General features: G+C 38.4%; 2 protein-coding genes across 3 annotated transcripts in view; both read right to left on the reverse strand.

Annotated features, from left to right (window-relative positions):
* TBCD (tubulin folding cofactor D) overlaps positions 1-11,109 on the reverse strand; it is a 106,305-nt gene extending 95,196 nt beyond the window's left edge. For both annotated transcript variants that reach the window (XM_065735158.1, XM_065735159.1), the window contains exons 1-7: positions 10,920-11,109; positions 8,800-8,850; positions 8,498-8,595; positions 7,474-7,575; positions 5,967-6,113; positions 5,181-5,236; positions 1,889-2,021 (exon numbers count right to left, since the gene is read on the reverse strand). In XM_065735158.1, the coding sequence (XP_065591230.1) occupies positions 1,889-2,021; positions 5,181-5,236; positions 5,967-6,113; positions 7,474-7,575; positions 8,498-8,595; positions 8,800-8,850; positions 10,920-11,106 (774 nt within the window). In that variant the 5' untranslated portion in view covers positions 11,107-11,109. The remainder of the gene's footprint in view (positions 1-1,888; positions 2,022-5,180; positions 5,237-5,966; positions 6,114-7,473; positions 7,576-8,497; positions 8,596-8,799; positions 8,851-10,919) is intronic.
* A 1,389-nt stretch (positions 11,110-12,498) lies between these two features.
* On the reverse strand, positions 12,499-18,461 carry FN3K (fructosamine 3 kinase). The gene is made up of 6 exons (XM_065735136.1): positions 17,862-18,461; positions 16,663-16,814; positions 15,769-15,860; positions 15,244-15,326; positions 14,296-14,418; positions 12,499-13,563 (listed from the first exon to the last, which is right to left on the reverse strand). The coding sequence occupies exons 1-6, from the start codon at positions 18,000-18,002 to the stop codon at positions 13,225-13,227; spliced, it is 930 nt and encodes a 309-aa protein (XP_065591208.1). The 5' UTR covers positions 18,003-18,461; the 3' UTR covers positions 12,499-13,224.
* Positions 18,462-20,253: the final 1,792 nt, after the last annotated feature.

Raw genomic sequence — 20,253 nt, forward strand, 5'->3', positions numbered from 1 at the left:
TTAACAACATGCTATTGTTATAAATGTGTTACTGTATCATTACATTAAACTCTTAGGCTTCCTACTCCAGTTAAACATATCCCTGTACACATACCCACATGTGTATATTTCTGAAAACCTTACTCTCTAATGATGTCATTTAGGCTCACACTGCAGTAATTGAAATTAAAAATTCAAGACTGAATGCAAGAAGTCTTTAAAAATTCAGCCTGCTTGCACCTACCAACTGGAACAAGAGTTATGAGCTATCAGGCACTAACGAAACGAGCTTGATAAATATTTTCTCCCAGCCTACAATGTAGAGGAGGAAAAAAAATCATACAAATGATACAAGTGCAAGAAGGAAGAGTTCAGCTTCCAGGTATATTATATCACACTGTAGTTTCGATTCTACTTGTTAAGTATTCACCTGTTTCGCTTAGTATGCACTAATGAACAGGTGGATAGAGCCAAAGCCAAGGGAATTATGACAAAACACTTATGTATTATACATCCTACAGGTCTCATCATGCACCTAGGATGGCAAGCAGTCAGTCTCCCTTTCCAGATCTGACAATAAAATGATGAAACATCATTCTGCCTTTTGAAACAGACTGCAACACACAAATAATGCTTCCTCTTGCTTAAGCAGCAAGTTCTAAGTTATTCTAAATATAGACCATTTCTTGTATCTTCTGATTTGGAAGAGCTGCTAGAGAAGAAGAAAAATATTAAGAAACCAACAACATACACACACCTTGTTCCACAACTTTGCTTTGATGTTTAGGAACATACTGCATACAAGTCCTCATAGCAATTATGTAAAAAAAGCTGCAAATTCATGCAAATTATAGAAACTCATACAAATGCCAGCAAATCCTTAAATCTGTGCTAAGACTGTACAAGTGTATGCCTTTCACTGACTTCACTTGTGCTATCTCAGCTTATTAACAACAAAAACAACAAAACTCCACAAAATCCCCTCTCTGCTCAAATATACTTGACATTGCAAATGGAACAGATATCAGAACCGTTATTCAAGTAAATCAAAATACACAACAACAAGAGTGTAAAACTACCAGACAGGTGCTATAATGAGATATTCTCAGAGTGTACAGGAGTTCTGTATAGCATTGGTTCAGGAAATAAAGTTTTTCCTCAAGCTGAGCTGTTCTATGATCCTACAGTGAATTACTTCATGTACTGAACTAAGAATTCAGCTCTCTGAATCACAGCATGGTTTGGGTTGAAAAAGACCTTCAAGATCATCTGGCTCCAATCAATCCCCCATGAGCTATTATTACCACAACACAAAGCATTAAATGAAGAAATTAAATGAAGATTAACTAATACAAGGATCAGTGTATTTTTCCAGCCTAGTCAAGGACAGTGCCTAGTAACTTTTGTATGTCCTAGTGAAACTGTTAAGAACAAATATTTAAGAAGAGCAGCTCACGCTTTCACAAATCACATGCATTTGGGCTAACAATTCTAAAAAGCCTACTGCTATACCAGAAGCCCAGCTTTTTCATTGTGTATAGTTCAGATTATTTTTTCCCCACGTTTGGTAGAAAGCCAAATAAAATCTGAGTAACAAGAAGACAAATAATAAGCAGTCAGACACTTAACGGAATTTTTCAGCTATTTCTCAACAATATTCTCAGCAATTTCTGGCAATTCTCAGCAATTACTGGCAAATTCACTTGCTGATGTTAGGGAAAAGACACACATGAGGTTACACTACATGAGAAGTTACATCTTCACAGCTGCTACTGAGCCAAACCTGACTTTATATTACTTTATCATTTTTAAAGTGCATTTTTTATTAAAGGTCTACCATAACAGAATCACAAGGAAAAATAATATATAAATAAAACCATTCATCTTTTAAGAGAAAAACAGTACTTACCAGGGCCTGCAGCATGCCATTCATAACAACAGTCCCCTCCATACTATGATAGGAGGATTTAGATAACATTGAAAGTGCCCAGTCTAAGAAGTCTTCCATTCTCTTCTGTCTGACATCAGGGCGAACAATAAATCTGTCATGGGAAAAAAAAAAACAAAAAACAAAGAAAACAAACACTTCAGTTACTATCTTTGCCAGTATAAAAACTGTTTTTCCTGCTGTCCAAATTAGTGGCAGTTTATAAATACAATTTTCCAATGGACATTTTCCTGAATTGCTGAGGGGAATAATATTCCAAATCATTACGTTTGGTCCTTCTGTTCCTAAGGGAGGCTCTGACCCAGAATTTCCACTGGTCTCAACTTGTAAACTAGAATCTTAAAGATTCCCCATCTTACTTGCAAAGCAACAAACATCCTAGTTCCAAAATAAAAATTATTTCCAATAAAATTAGTGAAAGGCTACAGTGAACACAAGGATTCTCCACTATTCTCATCAAGAACAGATGGAATATTAGTGTAAATCAACAGCAGGTCCACATGGCACTCATTATCAGCAAAACCAGGTTAACCATCAGTGCACTGTCTATTTGTTCAGATACCTGATAAGGTCAAACATCTAATATTTAACATGCTGAATGGGTCAAGAAATGCACTCTTACAGGGGACCAGAGAAACTACTTCTCTACATCTATAAACTCATCCATAATCAGGGCCAGCCTAGCCACAGTTAGGGCATCTACTTCAGTCACCATATTTAGTCACTGTGCACATAAAAGCAAGGTTTCTGGTCCAGCAGTTTCAGGCTAAATTAATAAACTTTCTCCTAAACTGCAAACTAAGGAAAGGTACAAGGAGAAGCCCACACAGTAGAATTCTTAGTGTTTAAAGCAGAACACATACAGAGTCTACATCTGGTTAACTTATACACCTAGAGATTAAATGGGAACTGCATCAAGAGCCACTAAATCAGGAACACAAAGAACACAAACACTGAAAAGACACGATCATTTGAATTGTCTTCAAAGTCAGAATCCACCATGTTCAGCAGAACAAGGAGGATTTGCAAGAGGCATTAGTTGAGGGGATTTGTTTTTTGTTTCACAATAGTGCACCAAGGATGAAGCCTTTTCTACAATGGCAGAGGTAACAGAACAAACCAGCAAAGTAGATGAACTGGTTCCTAGACCCTTTCTCAGCCTAAAGGAGTTTAAATCTTAATTGCTCAAAGGAGTGCCCTAACCTCCAGACTAGAAGCAGGACAGGATATGCCTCATATCCTCTGACTGCAGCCAGGTCACTGAGCAGACAGGAGAGAGAACTCATGGAACAAATTCCAGCTCCTCTGCCCTATGAAAAGGGAATTACTGAAAAATGGGAAGTCTTGGATTTTTATGTTTATGAATTTTACTTGAAATGTATAAATCCTAAAGCAGGAACTAGTACTCAGACTTCCCCTACTCTCCTCCTTCCCTGTCTCTAGGAAGTTTCCTTCTTGGCAAGTTACAAAGTTAAAATCCAGTACTTATCTCCCCATGCATCCAAGAGCACTTGCATTCCTGTCTACCTAACTGCTTCATCTTCTTGAAGTGAAAGTGTTATCTCAGAATATCTGTGCCCCCCTAATTAGAAGATTGCTTTTGGTTGCGAAAGTAGTGAATTTAAGTGCACCAAAAGGCCCTGGACCCAGGTCTTCTAATTCCTAGAGAAGTATTTTAATCACCACAGTATTTAAAATTGGTGTTTTCATAATGAACTAATTATAACTACATTAAACAGTCATTCTGCTTTCATTATCATCTTACACATCTTGATCCAGTTAGCACTAAACATATTTTCAATGTTGTTTAATGTATTCTATCACTTTGTTATGAGAAAACACAAGACAACTGCTAATGGAATGCCTGCGTAGTAATAAACAATTATTTATTACAGAATATCCTGATGATTCATGCATTCACTTCAGTACTGCTATGAAATATTTCAGAATGAGTTAAAAAAAAGAAGTAAAGAACAGTCACCAGAATGTTATCATCTCAGGCTGTCTTCCTCAATTTTCTGCTTGACACAAAAGAAAGTGACTGTTTTGTCAGTGGATTCACAACTGGAGCATTGTAATCACTACATATTGCTTTTTAAAGAATTTTGAGTCCTGTGACTGAAACTCCAAATAAATTCAGAATAAAGCAAGCACAAGGACAGCTGTTTCCTGAAAGGACAGTTAGAACCTGCTCTACTAAAAGTTATACGTAACAACTATTTTGATCCAATTAAGCCTTATAAATGCTGTGCATCTTTCAGTGCAGAGAAAAATGCTAACACTGATTTTATTTTTCAGAGTAATTACTCATCCAGCATAATTATTTCATTTTGTTCATCCCCAGAGCCTCTGCTCCTGTAGCTGTCCAGGCAAAACTATGTTGGCAGAGCCCCCTAGCGTGTACTAGAACACATGGCAGCATGCAGACAGCCGTCCTTGCTTGGTAAAGGAAGAAAACAGAAAAACTGAAAAAAAGTGACAAACTAAGCTGACTCAAGCTCTCATTCATTAAAATATTAGAAAAAGACATGCACTGTGATAAACACAGTAAAAAAGATATGTATGTACTGGTACAGTTTGCATTCTATGCAATTTACTTTCATTCGTACATCAAATAGAACCAATCTTCACTAATGTACTGCAGAAGGAAAGAAGAGAATTTCATTATCTCAAGTTTATAAACAGCTCTACCAGAGATGCAGAGATCGAAGACATGCAAAAGAAGTCAGAAAAACTGCATTTCTTTCACAAATGGTTTGCTGCCTAAACACCAATCCTTGCCAAACAATTGGATTCGGGAAGTCCCATTACGCTCGGTTTTATTTAACGAATGGACAACAAACCTATGAAAATCACAGTAGTGTTTTCTGGACAAGAAAATGAAGAGACAGTAGGGATAGTAAGAACAAAATCGAGTAAACATCCAGCCCATAACACTGCATTTGCCTACGATGCAAAACACTGCAAAACTAAGCAGCAACACTATAATTTCATCACTTTCAAACTCTGTAGCAATTTGAAGAGAATTGCTTCAAGAATTGCTTGTGATGGGCAGCTGTCCTTCTAGCACAAAAACATTTCCAGTAATAATAAACAGGCTATCGGATATGATTTAAGCAGGTTCAACATCCCATATACAGCTGACAACTTCCAGTCCTCCCAACACTATCATTACTGCTATGTCAGACTCAAAAATGACACAAGAAAAGGGAGCTAGCCTTTTCCCTTTCTGTCAAGCACAATATGGACTTACTTTGAAACCAGCACAGCAGCCGCATCTCGAGCCTTATCACTGACAACCAAGTAACACTAAAGACAAAAGAAAACTCCTTGTAAAAGAATTTAAAGGTAGATTTAATAACACAGCTACCTAACAACTTTACACATTAGGCTTGAATATTTATGTACAGACATTGTACTGAGTTTAAGACAGTAAAAACAAAAAAATAAATTTTCCATGTAACAAACAGCATCACGTCCAGTTTCTTTCAAAGCAACTTTACTGAAGCCCTACATTACTGTCACACTTGTGCTACTACATTTCTGCAAGTGATGAGCCACTTAAACACTGCAAGTGCTAAAAAGCACAAGTTGTTCAGGTGTTTGTGGAAAAGGGAACATTCATTTTTATCTTAAAGAGATGACACATCAGCCACTTCAAGCTTACATCAAGTATAATTTTATTACTTTTGCTGAAAACTCTTCAGGCAGTCATAGCTTCTTCATATGTTACTCATGCTGACCAAAGAATAAATTTCTATATAAATTATCAAACTTGGCTCTCAGAAAACTTAGCTGATGTTTTTGAACTCTAAAAGCTGTTAACACAATCAAAAGCATACACTCCATCAGAAACCCATAATTCTTTGTAGAAAAAAAAAAAAAAGCTATCATTCTCACTAGACACTGAAGAAGTGCATATTAAAGATTCCAAAACTGTAATTTCTTAAAGTAGACCTGAATTTGTTATATATTGAAAAAAATAATCCAAAGAAAAGTGCCACACATTTGAGCACGTAACATGATGCACTACACTTACTTTAGCTATTTCAAGTATGCGATCCATTGTTGGCATACGAGCATGACCTTCTTCAGAAAGAATATTTCCATCAAACCGAGCCAGATCAAAAGGAGTCAAGCATATCATGGAGAGCCATAATAAAAGCATATAACGAGTTTCCCAAGTCTGGAAAAGAACAGTCAAACAAAATCCGTGCTTGGTTTTCTGGAAGGCATTCCAACACAGTGCTTAGAGAAGAAGATCTACTTACTCCCAAAGAGCTTTCAAACTAAGAAGGTAGTAACATTGCATCTGAAGGTTCTGACATTCTGAAATACCAACTGAGCAGAATTACAAGAGATCTCAAGTCGGAAAACCAGGAATGTTAACAGATCCTCTCCTCCAAAGTCTAGACGTGTTACATCTTTCCCAAAGGGAAACTTTATTTACCTATTTTCCTGTTTTCTCCTTCCCTCAGCCCATTTGTGCTTTTGGTCCTGTCACACAGGAAAAAAACAAAATGCAAACAAACAAAAATCCACCATAAATTAACAGGGACAGTGACTCACAATCTGGAGGAAGGGGAAGGTGAAGAAGAAAACAGACGTTTTTAGACAAACATAATAGAAAAAGACCTAGAGAGAAATATGTTGCTCTTATTTTTCTGCAGTGTGTGGTGATAGGACAAGGGGAAATGGCCACAAATTGAAGCACAGGAAGTTCTGCACAAATGTGCGTGGGAACTTCTTCCCAGTGCAGTGACGGAGCACTGCCACAGCCTGCACAGAGAGGTGGTGGGGTCTCCATCCCTAGAGACATTCAGGACCCACCTGGCTGCCTACTTGTACAACCTGGGCTGGGAGCTGCTTTGCAGTGGGGTTGGACTCGGTGATCTCTACAGGTCCCTTCAACCCCTACAACTCTGTGATTCTGTGATTTTTTACATATTCTTTTCAGGCTTCATCAAATAACTTGAGATGTTTGAAGAGTCAAATAGACAAAAAGCAATTTCTATACAGCCTCTATAGTAAGGTTTCATAATAAAAATTAATATAAACTATGAACGCATAACAACTATGGAAAGTAATATGAAAAATGATTAGCTTTGTGACAATTGCTATTTAAGAAATAAAATCTGTGTAACTGTATCAACATCAACAGTATTACTGACAGAAGCAATTTATTAAAAATCTACTTGAATTTAGAGCAGCAGTAAAATGATGGTGTTCATACCCACAGCTTTGGTTATCTTCATAAGCCTTTTGCAATTGTACTTTTTAAAAAGTGTAACGATATGAACTACAGTACTTCAGCTTTCAGAAATTATTTGCTTATATAATGTTTCAGTCAATACTTATTCAAAACATCCCCAGCTACACTACATTTTGATGATATCTTGACTTTTGCATTGTCTAGCTGTTAAGTTAATGCTGTACAGAGTATACCACAGCTTTACACAGTATTTTTTGAGAACAATTTTCTACGTTGTTCCATTGTTCCTCATTTATTTTGTGCTGGGAGACAGGAAAGTATGGCAGATTCTTACCTCACAGTCTTTTGGATCCTGATCTACAATCATATTCAAAACAGGCTGTAGATCAGTGACTTCATGAGGAAACCGTCGGATGAAATGTTTGTATCCTCTCACCTGCAACACGAAGTTTCAGAATCTAGTAAGCCATCAGCCATCATGAAGTACTGAAGAAAAAGACATGACCCACTGAGCAGCTACTATACAATCCTTGTGGAATAAGAACAGTAAAGATAAGAATTAACCTCGAGAATTTGCATTTTTACAAACTTATTGAAAATTAATGAAAAGATACTTCTTTATAACAAAGGACCTCAAAAATTGTCTAGTTCACCTCCTTTGCCCATGCAAGGTCACAGAACCATAGGGATTGGAAGGGACCTCTGGAGACCCCCTAGTCCAATCCCCATGTAAAAACAGGTTCCTTACAGTAGGTTACACAGGAAAGCATCCATGTGGGTTCTGAATATCTCCAGAGGATGAGAGCCCACAGACTCTCCAGGCAGCCTGTTCCAGTGCTCTGCAACCCTCAAAGGAAAGAAATTTCTCCTCATGTTTGTAACACATTATCCAGGACAACCACTATTCAGCAGGGTTTGAAGTATCTCCACGATGGAGACTCCACAATCTCTTAGAGCAATCAGTTCCATTGTTCAGTCCTTGCAGTAAAAAGCATGGCTTAGAATTTCAGATGGAAATTCCACATTCTGAATCTTCACCATGCATTACTTTTCCTTTTAACATAATGACTCTGTATCTCACAGTCTGCATTTTTAATGCATTCTGACCTTGATTTTTACTATTCTGTATCAATAAATAGGATTAAATATCATGAAAATAATGCTTTACTCCCCTCTCCACAAATAAAAACATCCTAATCTTTCAGACCACAGTTTAAAATGTCTTACTGCATTATTCAGACAATAATTACTTTTATTCTATTTTTGAACTATCATGTTTACAAGTTACTTAAACAGCAAAGAAAGATACTGGAAATCTACACACTTTCAGTTACAGAACTTTTAAGTTGGGTTTTTACCTTTGTAATGATGTAAAGAAATTTAAAAGCCAAGTGAAAAAGCACAGGAGGAGATTCACTGTCTCGTATTATATCCAGCAACATATTCATCATCCAGTCTAATAAAAGGAAAGGAGAAAAAGTGAGAACACATACAGTTTGATGACAGTTTCTAATACTTCTAAGAGTTAGGAGAGAGACATAGTCATACAGTATATCTAATATTAACCACAGCAATCTCACAATGCATGTATGAACTTTCTAGTTTAAGAGATTTTCAAGTATATGCACAAAAAACACTGTTTAAAAGATGACATTCCTACCTAAGTGGAGATCCAGCAAGCGAGGCTGCTCCTGGTACTTGTCCATTATAACTGAAAAGGAAGAGGTATCTGTGATTAACAACTGAAATTAAAGGCCCTTAAAGCCATTAATTGTGAGAGACACACTCCTGGTTCCTAACAGCTTCAGTTTAAGATTTCAATATCCTCAAGCTAACTGTTGCCACACCTTTATATGAGGTCAAAGAGCAAGAAGACAAAAGAAAAATTAGTGTAAAAATACAAGCTTTCTGTAGCAACATAATTTACCTACACTGACTCAAAAACTCTCCTTCTAGGAGTCTCCCAAATTACTGTTACATAAAAGTTATACTTCAGAAAGAGATCATTAAATATCAATATTGCCTGGTGATTGCCTATGTCATTTCAGGTATTTGGTCAGAAGACTGTTTTTCAATTAGAAATCTTCTTAAGTCTTTCATTTACCTGTGTTTGTTTCTCTTTCAAACAATTTTGCTCTTTGTCCCTTTCTCCTTCTCACATAAAACTTTGGTTTGACATAATGCAGCTTCAACAGTGCTGAGGTCGACCACTGGATGACACTGCACAGCCACATTCAAGACACCATCCAGTCCAACAGTATCCTTGCACTTACTTGTACAACTCCAATGGGATTCCACAGTGCTGTCTACTATCAAGACAGAAGCCTGCATTCCCCATTACCATTATTCTTCCATTGTAATTAATGGTATCTGAAGCTGTGTACAAATAACAGAGCCACGGAATACAAGAAATTCTATTTCTACAAGAAATTATAACGCTCAAAGCAATAGCCTGAAGTGTAAGTGGAATTTAACTACAATTCACTATTCAATCAAATTGTTTTCCCAGATCAGAGCGTGGTAATACAAAATAAAACCTCAAATAAAAATGTTTAACTGCAAAAAGTAAAAATAAAGTAAAAAATTATTCTAGCACTATTATGAAAAATCAACTTCCAAAATTTTCCTACAAAATCGTTGTTGCAAATCAAATTACCTAAATCCAGGCTTCTATATCAACAGTTCACAAAAAGCACCACGTGTTTTTGTGAACATGTTGGAGACCTGCGTCAAAGTCCTCTGTAACAGACTATTACTGCATGGCCTGGATATAAACTAAGATATTCCCTAACCTTCAAATCTGTAAGTCACTCATTTACCCTCCACCACAGCTGGGACATTCGCCTGTGAAAGGTCACATGACAATCTGCAATGCTAGTATTAGAACTATATTTTGAAGGTGAACAGTGCCTGCCTGTTTCATGGTTTGTTCTAAGCAATATGTTCCTCTATGAGGCAGCTACATTCCCCTACTTCAACTGACACGTTCCCAAGAAGCACAGAAGTCAGCCTTGCAGTGGGTAGGAATGCAATTTTTCTCTTAAGAACTTGTGATAAGGGTAGAGATGCACACAGGAAGACCACGGATACAGCCCAAATAAACAGAGCCTCTGATGTGCAAGCGAGGCACAGCAGCATGATCAGCTGGAAGAGACGACAGCTTTTCAGCAGTGGATGACTTCCAGTATGTGCTCTCCTACCCCACAACTGCCATTTCACCCGTGACACTGAATTTTCAGAACATGAATGTTCTTACTGCTGCTTTCTGAGCAGCTACATTTGTCATCGACCTCCTCAGTCAGACCACTGCCAGTTGATTCAATAAAGCAACTTCTGCTGGGTCAGATTTCTGAACCTTGGGTCTTCTGGTTTATTATCAGCCTACCTAGTTCTGCCAAAAGCAAAGACAACAAAGCAGGATTTCGTGCATCGGTTTCACCAACTTCATCATCTCTCCAAATACATGACACCATCACACTTCATTCGATTTTGGATGTGCAAAACTTTAAGTTTTCCACGTTGCCCGGTCGGGACATCACATGAAATAGAAAGGAGGGCGTTCGAGAAGCTCCCTGCGCGGGGCACAGCTGAGGTGACACCGCGGCTGCTCTGGAAGCGGTGTGGGAGCAGAAGCGCTTCCCTCTCCCAGCACAGCACGGCACGGCACGGCACAGCAGCTCCTCCTCGCAGCAGTCACACCACCCGCGCAGGGTCCGCCGCCATAACCCGCAGTTATAGATAAAAAGAAAAAAAAAAAGACTAAAAGCATCAGCGCCTCACCGATGAATTTCTCCACCGCCACCTCCCGGGCCACCGGGTCCTCGTACACGCTTCTCAGGCTCCCGAACAGCGCCTGCACCTCCTGGCTCTCGGTGAAGCTCTGGAGGATGTTTCCCCGGGAGATGACGTCCCCCTCCGGGCTCCCGCTCTCCTCCGGCGCGGCGCCATCCTCCTCTCCCACAGCCATCTCCATTCACGCGCGGCTCCCACACGGCGCGCGACGCGCGGAGATGGCGACACTTCCGGGACCTCGAGCCGCGCCCCCCACTCTCCCCTCCCCCGCCCCTTCCGTTACCCGGGCAACGGGCGCGGAGCTCTCGGAGCCGGCTCTCCTCACGCGGAGCGCCGCGCGGGGCCGAGAAACACAGGGATGGCCCCACCCGTGCGCGGGGCCGTGTTGTACCCCCACGCAGCTCCTCTTTACCACGCGGCCGCTCCTCTCCTGGCACACCGAAGTCAGAACCCAGAGTATCACTGAGTAACGCACATCGCGTTATCCTTCTGCTTCACAGCGCAGCACGGAGCCCAGAGATGCGTGGGGGAGGTGGGGCAGCCCCACAGGTGCTCATTCATTACCTATCGGCTGCAATAGAAAACCCAGGCCACGCAGCACAAGTGTTTTTCTCTTTCCCAGGTTCTGTCAACTCCAACTGTACTCGAAATCCACCTTCAGAATCGAGTTTATTAACATAAAACACAACATTAACATAAAACACAACACAGAAGGCAGGTACACCAAGCACTTAGTTTCCACAGCATGGTATTTTATTGGACAACAACAAATCTTAAGCTCAGTTGTATTTTCAATGCAACAGCTGAATCGCAAGCAGGAATAAATGCTAGTACTCAGCACCTCATTGTTTGTGAGATCAGAGTCCTCCAGCTATCAGCTACAACTGTATTCTCCCTCTGTTTTTCCACTTCTACACTCTATCAAGTGTTGTAACCCCACTACCTGCAGCCCGAGATCTAATAATAATAATAATAATAATCCTAAACAATTGTTATATTTAGAGAATTAAATTATTTTAATAGTATAAATTACAAAAATCTAAGAAATCTTTATGGCACATCCACTAAAAACTTAAATGAAGTCATTTGATATTTCTAAATATAATATTTTGGGCATTAGTCACTACAACCATCTGACTCCTGAAACTGTAGTTCTATCATTCTCATTTCCTGATTCACTTAAGCATTTGTTGGACCATACTTATTTTTTTCTACTTTAAATTACAAGAAATGTTGTCAGTGTACCCTGGCTCACACTGTATGCCAGTGTTCTCCTTGCAGTTTCCTCCTCACATCCACACTGCCTATTTCCTATAAAAATAGAACATTAGGAATACCACAAAAGATAAAGCCCTCCAGTCTGACACCACTCCTTCAATAAAACAGCAGTGGCAGAACAGACTAGCTTTGCTTACTGTACATTATCTTCTAGACTTGAAATACATCAGGCACCAACCAACACAGCAAAACTGATACTAGTTATGCAAACATATCCCTCCTACTGTTTGCTATGTTTTCACAGTTATTTGTTACTATCAGAACATGACACATATTAAAGCCTATTAAAACTATGCTCAAAATTGAGGTAACAAACCATTTTCCAACCATATCATTAATTAACAAGGAACTACAGCAACATCACTTAAGAAAAACTACTCAACTGAATTTCTCAGGGAAACACACACACAAAAAAATTACATTAAATTAAAATAAATATTAGGAATGCTAGCATCAGTTGCAGTCCAAAGGGCTCTGCCTACCTTTAAATCAAAAGGAGAATGTTTTCACATTCATAAAATAACTCAGATTTTGGATCATAACCCTTACACAGGAAAGAAACAAAGGCAAACATAAATGGGTAAAAGGATAGAAACAGAGACATAAAACTAACGGGGGGGGAGCTAAGAAACCAATGATTACTTCCAGCACCACAGTCCCACAACAGTAACTCAGTAATGAGCTGCTGAGACACCAGCAGAAGTGGCAAGTTTCAAACGGTGGAAATGAAGCAGGAAGTGAGAGTCTCTGTACAGAATGAGGTTAGGTTGACTATAATGCTACTCCCCAACCTAGTGGGGTCTTCATAAACAACGCAGTCTTTTTCATCATATGAATCTGTGCTGGTAAACTACTGTGCAAGTTAAAAATTAAGCAATCACTTTTAACACTTAGTGAGGCTCAAAAGTATACTAAGCTTTGTCACATGTCTTACCATCAGCAATGATTGTGTTACTTCTGATAAGAAGAGGCTGCAAGTTACTTAGGTTTGAGAAATTACTTAGTCCCTGTCTGGCTACTTTAAAAGCTTTCTCATTACATTTATCGTAGATCCCCTGTACCCTGTCCCAAAATGGTTCCAGTGATTTATGTAATTAAAGAGCTGATACAATTTATTTCGTTTCTCAAATCCTGGAGCTTTGGGTATTTTACTGTGATAGGCAGAGAAAAATGAGCTGCTAAACCCACCAAACATTCCAGCAATGGCCAGTTCAAACTCTGAGTGGCCATAAAAGGAAGCAGGGTCAAAGATAATCGGCCCGGAGTCATCCTCAGCCACATTTCCTGCCCACAGGTCCCCATGCAGGAGAGCAGGAACAATCTCTACATCAGAAAACATTTCAGGAATCTTTACCTAAAAGATACGAACAAAATTGTAAAAATTAAAGAGCTTTAAAGAAAATACTAAATGAAGTACAGTAACAAATAAAACACTAGGCTACTCAAACAGTACCTGTTTTCAGTCCTTATTAAGCAATTTTGAAGTTGATGTCTATAAGCATAAAGCTAAACTGTAAAGCAGTGTTTTGACTATTGCCAGAACTTAGCAACTCAATTCTAGTATCAGCATCTATAATTATGTATTGTTTCTAAACATTAATAGTACAGGTGGTCACAAGAAATATAAAAGGTTTCAGTGGCAAAAGGGCCACAGTAGATATATGGAAACTATTTGTGCTGTGGAGCTTGAAGAGGAATACTTTCCTGGTTCTTTCTTAAGTGTACAGAGTACGATTGAAACAGTCTCAGCTGTTGGACCAATTAAAAATTCTTCCTGGGCAGCAGAACCTTATGCAGTTTGTAACACCAAGTTCTTAGACAGGATTTAACACATTACTATTAGCTATATTCCAAGAAGTACACATCAGTGCTGACTTGCAGGTTTATTTTCACCATTAAAAAAAATAAAAAATGGGAAGAGTAACATGAATTCCTTCAGCTGAGTGTTGTTAGACCATCCATGAAGCTAATCCAGTTACAGTTGTTCACAAAGAGCTACGTAAACCTGTTATAACACATTTAAAATTCCACTGATACATATTTTCTAACCTTTAAAAAACCCACACATTTAAGATTCAGTTCACACCTTCAGCTGTGACCAAAGTTCTCTTGCTTCTCTGTCTCCATAATCTTTTTCAATCAAATCCAGCTGAGCTTGGAGTCTGTGACGAATAAAGAAAGAAGGCCAATCACTCTGCCATTCATTCACCTGGAAAACACAATGCAGACACTTAGAACTATTTTCAAATATTCACAGCCAGTATAAATAATACCTATCAAGTTGAGATGTTTGATAGTGACACAATGTCAGTATTAGACATGCTGATTTGAATTCTATCAGACATCCAGTCAATTGCTCAGTTTGAAGTGCTGCTTTCTGCTATCCCCAAGTGAATCTGTCTTTAAAATGAGGTGTAAGTTCAGGTTCTGCCTATTTTCATTCACTGACGTTTTCTTAACGCATTTTGAAGGTATAGTTTCTGGTGAGTCCATTTTAGATGCTCCATATTATATTCCAAAGCCTTCTGGAAATGCAAAAGGATTAGTTAATTTTTACTAGGCAACATGTTTCTAATTTGGTATGAAGATGTACTTAATAAGGTCTTCCAAATAATGGCACGTTGATTCAGTTAATTAGCAGGATGAAACTCTGTCACACACAGTGAGCAAATGACTGATTTATCTCAGAGATAGTTCCAATGTCTTACGTGATAAAGCCCACCAAGAACATTTACCATTTGAGATCGACATAGTAGGAGTTTATAAAACCCAAAACAAAAGACACGGCTGGGGAAGAGATGCTTATTTTATTAAGTATCACAAGGCTAAAGAACCACCAAGTAACTTCAAATTCTTATTCAATCCACTCTGTTTAAGCACACTGAAGAGCCATCATATTCTCTTTACCATCAGGTCAAAATGAAGCTGTGAAAGTAAAACAGTTATCCTAAAGCTGAAGGCCAATGGAACAATCCTTTATATAAAGAGTTTACATAACTGTGAGTATGTCAGCTTTCACAAATGGGCAACGTACCTGTGGTATATAACCACAACAAGTGGCCTTATGGAATCCAAACTTATCCACATACTGAAATTCAGAGTAACTGGCTCCTTTACCTAAGAAATAATAAACACCAGGAACTTTGAGATTTTTACATAGTAAGGTTTGCAAACAGAACTACGTTACAGAGAACAGGCAAAAAAATAAAGCATTGGCAAATATAAGTTACAGTTATTTCACTGTCTTCATGCTCTCTAAAAACGGGAAGAACGTAAAAAGCATGTAAAAATTAAAGAGCTTTAAACAATAAACTAAATAAAGTACAGTAGTGAATAAGAGACTAAGCACCCTCAACACTACCTATTTTCAATCTTCATGAAGTAATTTTGAAGTTGCAGTTTAGGTTTATGCAATCAAACCATAATAAGTATTCTTGATTATTCTTGACAGAAAATAGCAGCTCAGGAGTGTCCTAGTACTGACTGCAGCTAGTATAACAACACGCTACTATACCACAGCCAAGTGAATTATTTTTCTTTTAGTATACAAAATCTATACCAATTGTATTTCCTTCCTTTCTCAATTTCTCTCCAAGTTTCTGGTTATAAAGATGAAGATCTGCTATCTGCTCTCCAAGCTTTGAAGAGTATCTGTAGAATCAAAGAACAAAACAAAACTGAAACTAAACAAATGAACAAAACATTACAGGGTAAAAAATCTCAATTATGACCAATTGTAAGGTTTTATATTTACCAGAAATAATGAACTTTGCAAGTACATAATAGGGTTCAAATAGCTAGACAATGCCTCTGATTAGGTAGTAAATAAGAACATGAAGTCATTGTGAAAAAAGAAAAAACACCTACAATGTCGCATACATAAACACAGAAACAGACACATGCTGTATCTCTAAGAGAGCAATGAGGCTCTTCACAGGAAGCTGTCTAACCAAATGCTGTGGTTTAACCCACTAGGCAGCTAAGCACCACAGTCTTCACTCACTCTCCCCCCAGTGGGTTAGGAAGAACATCAGGAAAAAATGAAACAACAAAAATTCATAATTTGAAATTAATTTGAAAAAAAGTGAAAAAATATGAACGATTATAAAAATGTATAAAAGAGTTGATGCACAACATCACTGTTGTATGCAACATAATGCTGACTTATACCCAGCCAGACCCTGAGCAGTGCCTCCCACCCCAGCCAACTCCCCCAGTTAGTTTAGCTTCTTGTGTACCCCAGCCTTCTTTCGGCAGAGCAGTGCGAGAAGCTGAAAAAGTCCTTGACTTAATGTAAGCACTGCTGTGCAACAACAGCATTATCAACATTATTCTCATCCAAAACACAGCAGTGTACCAGGAGCAAAAGTTAATTCACTCCCAGCTGCAAACAGGACAGAAAATGCAAGATATAAGAAAATATCCCAGAAAATAAAAAGATGTACAGACATACTTGTTGAGGTGCTTCATCTTTAGGTACTCCATGACAAACATTGCTCCTCCTCCAGGCAGGTCAATTACTTTAATTGGCTGAGGCACTCTCACAATATTTGTTTTCTGAATTGCTTCTAAACTTGCCATTTCCCCCTCAAACATTTTTCTAGCCTGTCAAGAAATAAGAATATCCTCCAGCTAAAATAGAGATGTTCACAACAAGTATTTTAGAAAAACAAAGTATTGTCTATAAATCTACAACAATTTAGTTTATCTTGATAAAAGAATGTAGCCTTCAATCCATACAGTGAGACTCCAGTACCTTATTTTGTTTATTATCTTCACTAATTTTTGCCAAGTTGTCCCAGGGTAGTAGGATATGTAGTATTTCACCTTGAATTCCCAGTTGTTTATGGAGGTAAACTACTCAGACATAACAGGATCTCTAAGGATAAAACCCAAGACATTCTCCTTCAAAACCAGCTGGCCACTACTCAGTGAAGTAGAAGACCGAATCCTTCAGCTGATTCCCTTTTGCATACAGGTCAGTGGCCACCAGATATACAGAAGTACAGAGTCTAAACCCATACTCTGCATTTCTGAAGGGAAAACGGTTTTCTTCACAGCAGTTTTAAGGTGCTTTTAGATAACTGATAAAGCAAGTTTCTTCTGCACTGCATTGCAAAACAAACAAACGAGTACTTTAATCATTTAATCATGGAATAGCCAACAGCCTGCCTGAAAATTTGCAAGAATCTTATTGTAAAAAACCCAACAACAAAGGAAAAGGTGAAACCTCAACAGCTTAAACAAACCAAATCAACCAAGCAAAAAACCACGAGTTCTAGTACTGACATTCTTTGTTCCCTCCCTTCCCTCTGAACCATGAAAAGAAATGCAGTGAATGCAAATTCAGCTGTAGGCTTTTCCAAACTAACTGCTACAATAACAGCTCTGTACTCAGCAACTTGTTTACACGTAGCAATGAGGATTCCTGTTGTTGATGATTATTATAATGCATTATATCTAGTTTTGCATTAATTAGCCCAACTTGTTAACACTTGATGTAAAGTAAACTACAGCTTTTAAAATAAAACTGAAACGAAAGCTAGAATCAGCCTGAAAATGCAGGACTCTAAAATCAATCATCTGCTTTTACAAGCAAAGAAGCTCTCTACATACAATAACATTAATAGTTAAATATTTGCTAGCATTAACCTGAGGCTTGTGGTTGATTTTAACAAATACTTGTCCACTGTCTGTTTCATAAGCTTGGCTTTGGCTAATATATCCTCCTCCCGAGCTCCCAAAGGCCTTCAGAACTGAAGTTTTCAATTCTGTTTTCAGGATCTTCTCCATGGTAATTCCCAAGCTTCTGCAACTGCCTCCTGCTAAATCCAGTGCAAAACAAGATTAAAGGTTTGGGTCCTTCTTTCACTGTCACGCTGCTATGAGGTAGGAAGGGCTGTCCATCCAATTAAAGAAAAAAAAAGCAGCCAAAAAAAAACCAAGTTAATCCAGAGATAATGTTCCAAAGTGCCTTGCTTCCCATCGACAAGCATAGAAGAAAAAAAAATATCCGTAGAATAAAATTGAGAGGTGCGTCCTGGGTCCTTTCTCAACAGCGCTGAGAGCTGCTGGTATTTGTAGTTTGAACCCGTTTTTCTTTTTTAAGCCCTGTGTTTACTTTGGTAGAAGAGTAATTCTTAAACGAATCCACTAGAGGGAGTTTAAATGCAACACCGCAAATTGCGCTCATCCGTTGCATTGCTGTGGTTCTCAAGGACACGAGTAACAGATTTTCAGTCCGCTGTTAAATCATGCTGACGGTAAGTCAGCCAACACAAACACGGAGAATTTCATTTCCCCTCTGCTTTGCATGTAATGGAGTCCTGCTGTCATTGCTGAGATCTGTCCCAGAACATAATCCTGCAAGAAACAAAGAGTTTTTCATTGTCTGAAAGTACCTTCAGTAAAATAGCAAGGTGCTTGTGGCTGGATGTTATGAAGTGAAAACTCTGAATAAAAGCATAAAACTGCTAATAAATAAATTGGGGACATTAGTGTTCCTTTGTGCTTCTCCTGTTGTGACTTTTTAGAAAATAATTTCACCTTTTTATCTTATTTCATAACCTGTAATACACAGAAAGAAGAGCCCTAGTGTACCACTCGACTTGGCACAAACACTGCCTACAAGACAAGCCAGCTATATATCACTTCCTATGTTTTTATTTCTGCTAGAACAGTCTGGCATCAATTAAAATCACCAGATCAATTATGGAACAGTTGTAAAGATGAAAAGCAGGAAGAGAAACAGTACTAGAGAGCAACACTCCTACCTACATCAGAGAGGATACACAACCGAATAGATGACAGCATCCTGTGAGAATGACTATCAGGTGTAGGGTATGTAAGAAGTGTAAATACTTCAGCAGAAACAGGCTCAAAGCAGGAGCACGTTCATTAGGACAGCTGAGCCATAGAACAGATTTGCCCAGCCTCCACACTTGGAAGTTTTGAAGATCAGAGCAGATAAAGACCTGAACAGCTTGGTCTATGCTCATAGGTCTACCTGCCTTAAGAACAGAGCTTAACTAGTTGACCTCCTGAGGTCTCTACCCAACCTACATTTTCCTAGAAACCAATGTTATTGAAATGATGCACGAGTTATATCCTAACTCACTAAAGGAATCAGTGTGGAGGTAATTCCAGAGTTTTTGGGTGTTCTGCTTGCTTGTTCTGAGACAAAGATGCAGAAGATCTAATATTCAAAGTATTGAAAATAAACAGAAGTGCAGATACTAAAATAACTGCAGCTGGCAAGGACTGAAACAACATCTTGAGAAGCCTTTATCTCTATGTGCTACACAAACATAGTAATCTATCTTGAGAAAGGACAAACAGCATCCTCAACGTGTTTTCACAAGAGGTATGTACACCACGTTAAAATGTTCCTTTTTCCATCTTCACATAGGAATGCAGTCAGCAAAACTATGAGACAGGACAAAGGAATATTAAATGAAAACATAGGTAGAAGAACACGTGCCTGCCAGGTTCAGAATGTATGGAAGGAGCTAGAGGAAGGAAAAGTTGAGAAGGAAATGCAGGACACACCAACTTTAAACTAGGAGAAAGAGTAGTAGAGATGCACCTGGGACACAATATGCAACAAAATGATTGAGGACAAGAATTTTAAGAGTGGTAGAGAACTGTACATACACAAAAAAGAAAAATGACCTTACAGAACTGGAGCAGTTTCTTCTTCAGGTTTCACCAGTAGCCTGCTTTCAGAAACAATCTCATCCCTTCTCCATCCTTTAGTTAAGCCGCTGGTTTTGAGAACACAGAACTACAGCATGCACAGCACAGCACAGTTCTCTGTTAGGCCCTGTTTCTGTTCCTCTTCACATACCCCTATCATTTTAAATTGGTACTTAATAGGTTTCCTCTTAAAAAAAAAACTATGCTGAAAACAAAATCTAAGCAAAATTGCACTGTATATAGGTCATGCAAGTAGAAACAATTTTCCTACAATTGCAAAAATATTTTTTGTCCTATTGGGAAAAGGTGATCCTTGAAGACTTAGCATTTATCACTCTTGCCTGCGACT

Source organism: Cyrtonyx montezumae, unplaced genomic scaffold (assembly GCF_038088225.1).
Source record: "Cyrtonyx montezumae isolate F1298 unplaced genomic scaffold, pur_monq_1.0 scaffold_19, whole genome shotgun sequence".
Taxonomy (NCBI): Eukaryota; Metazoa; Chordata; class Aves; order Galliformes; family Odontophoridae; genus Cyrtonyx; species Cyrtonyx montezumae.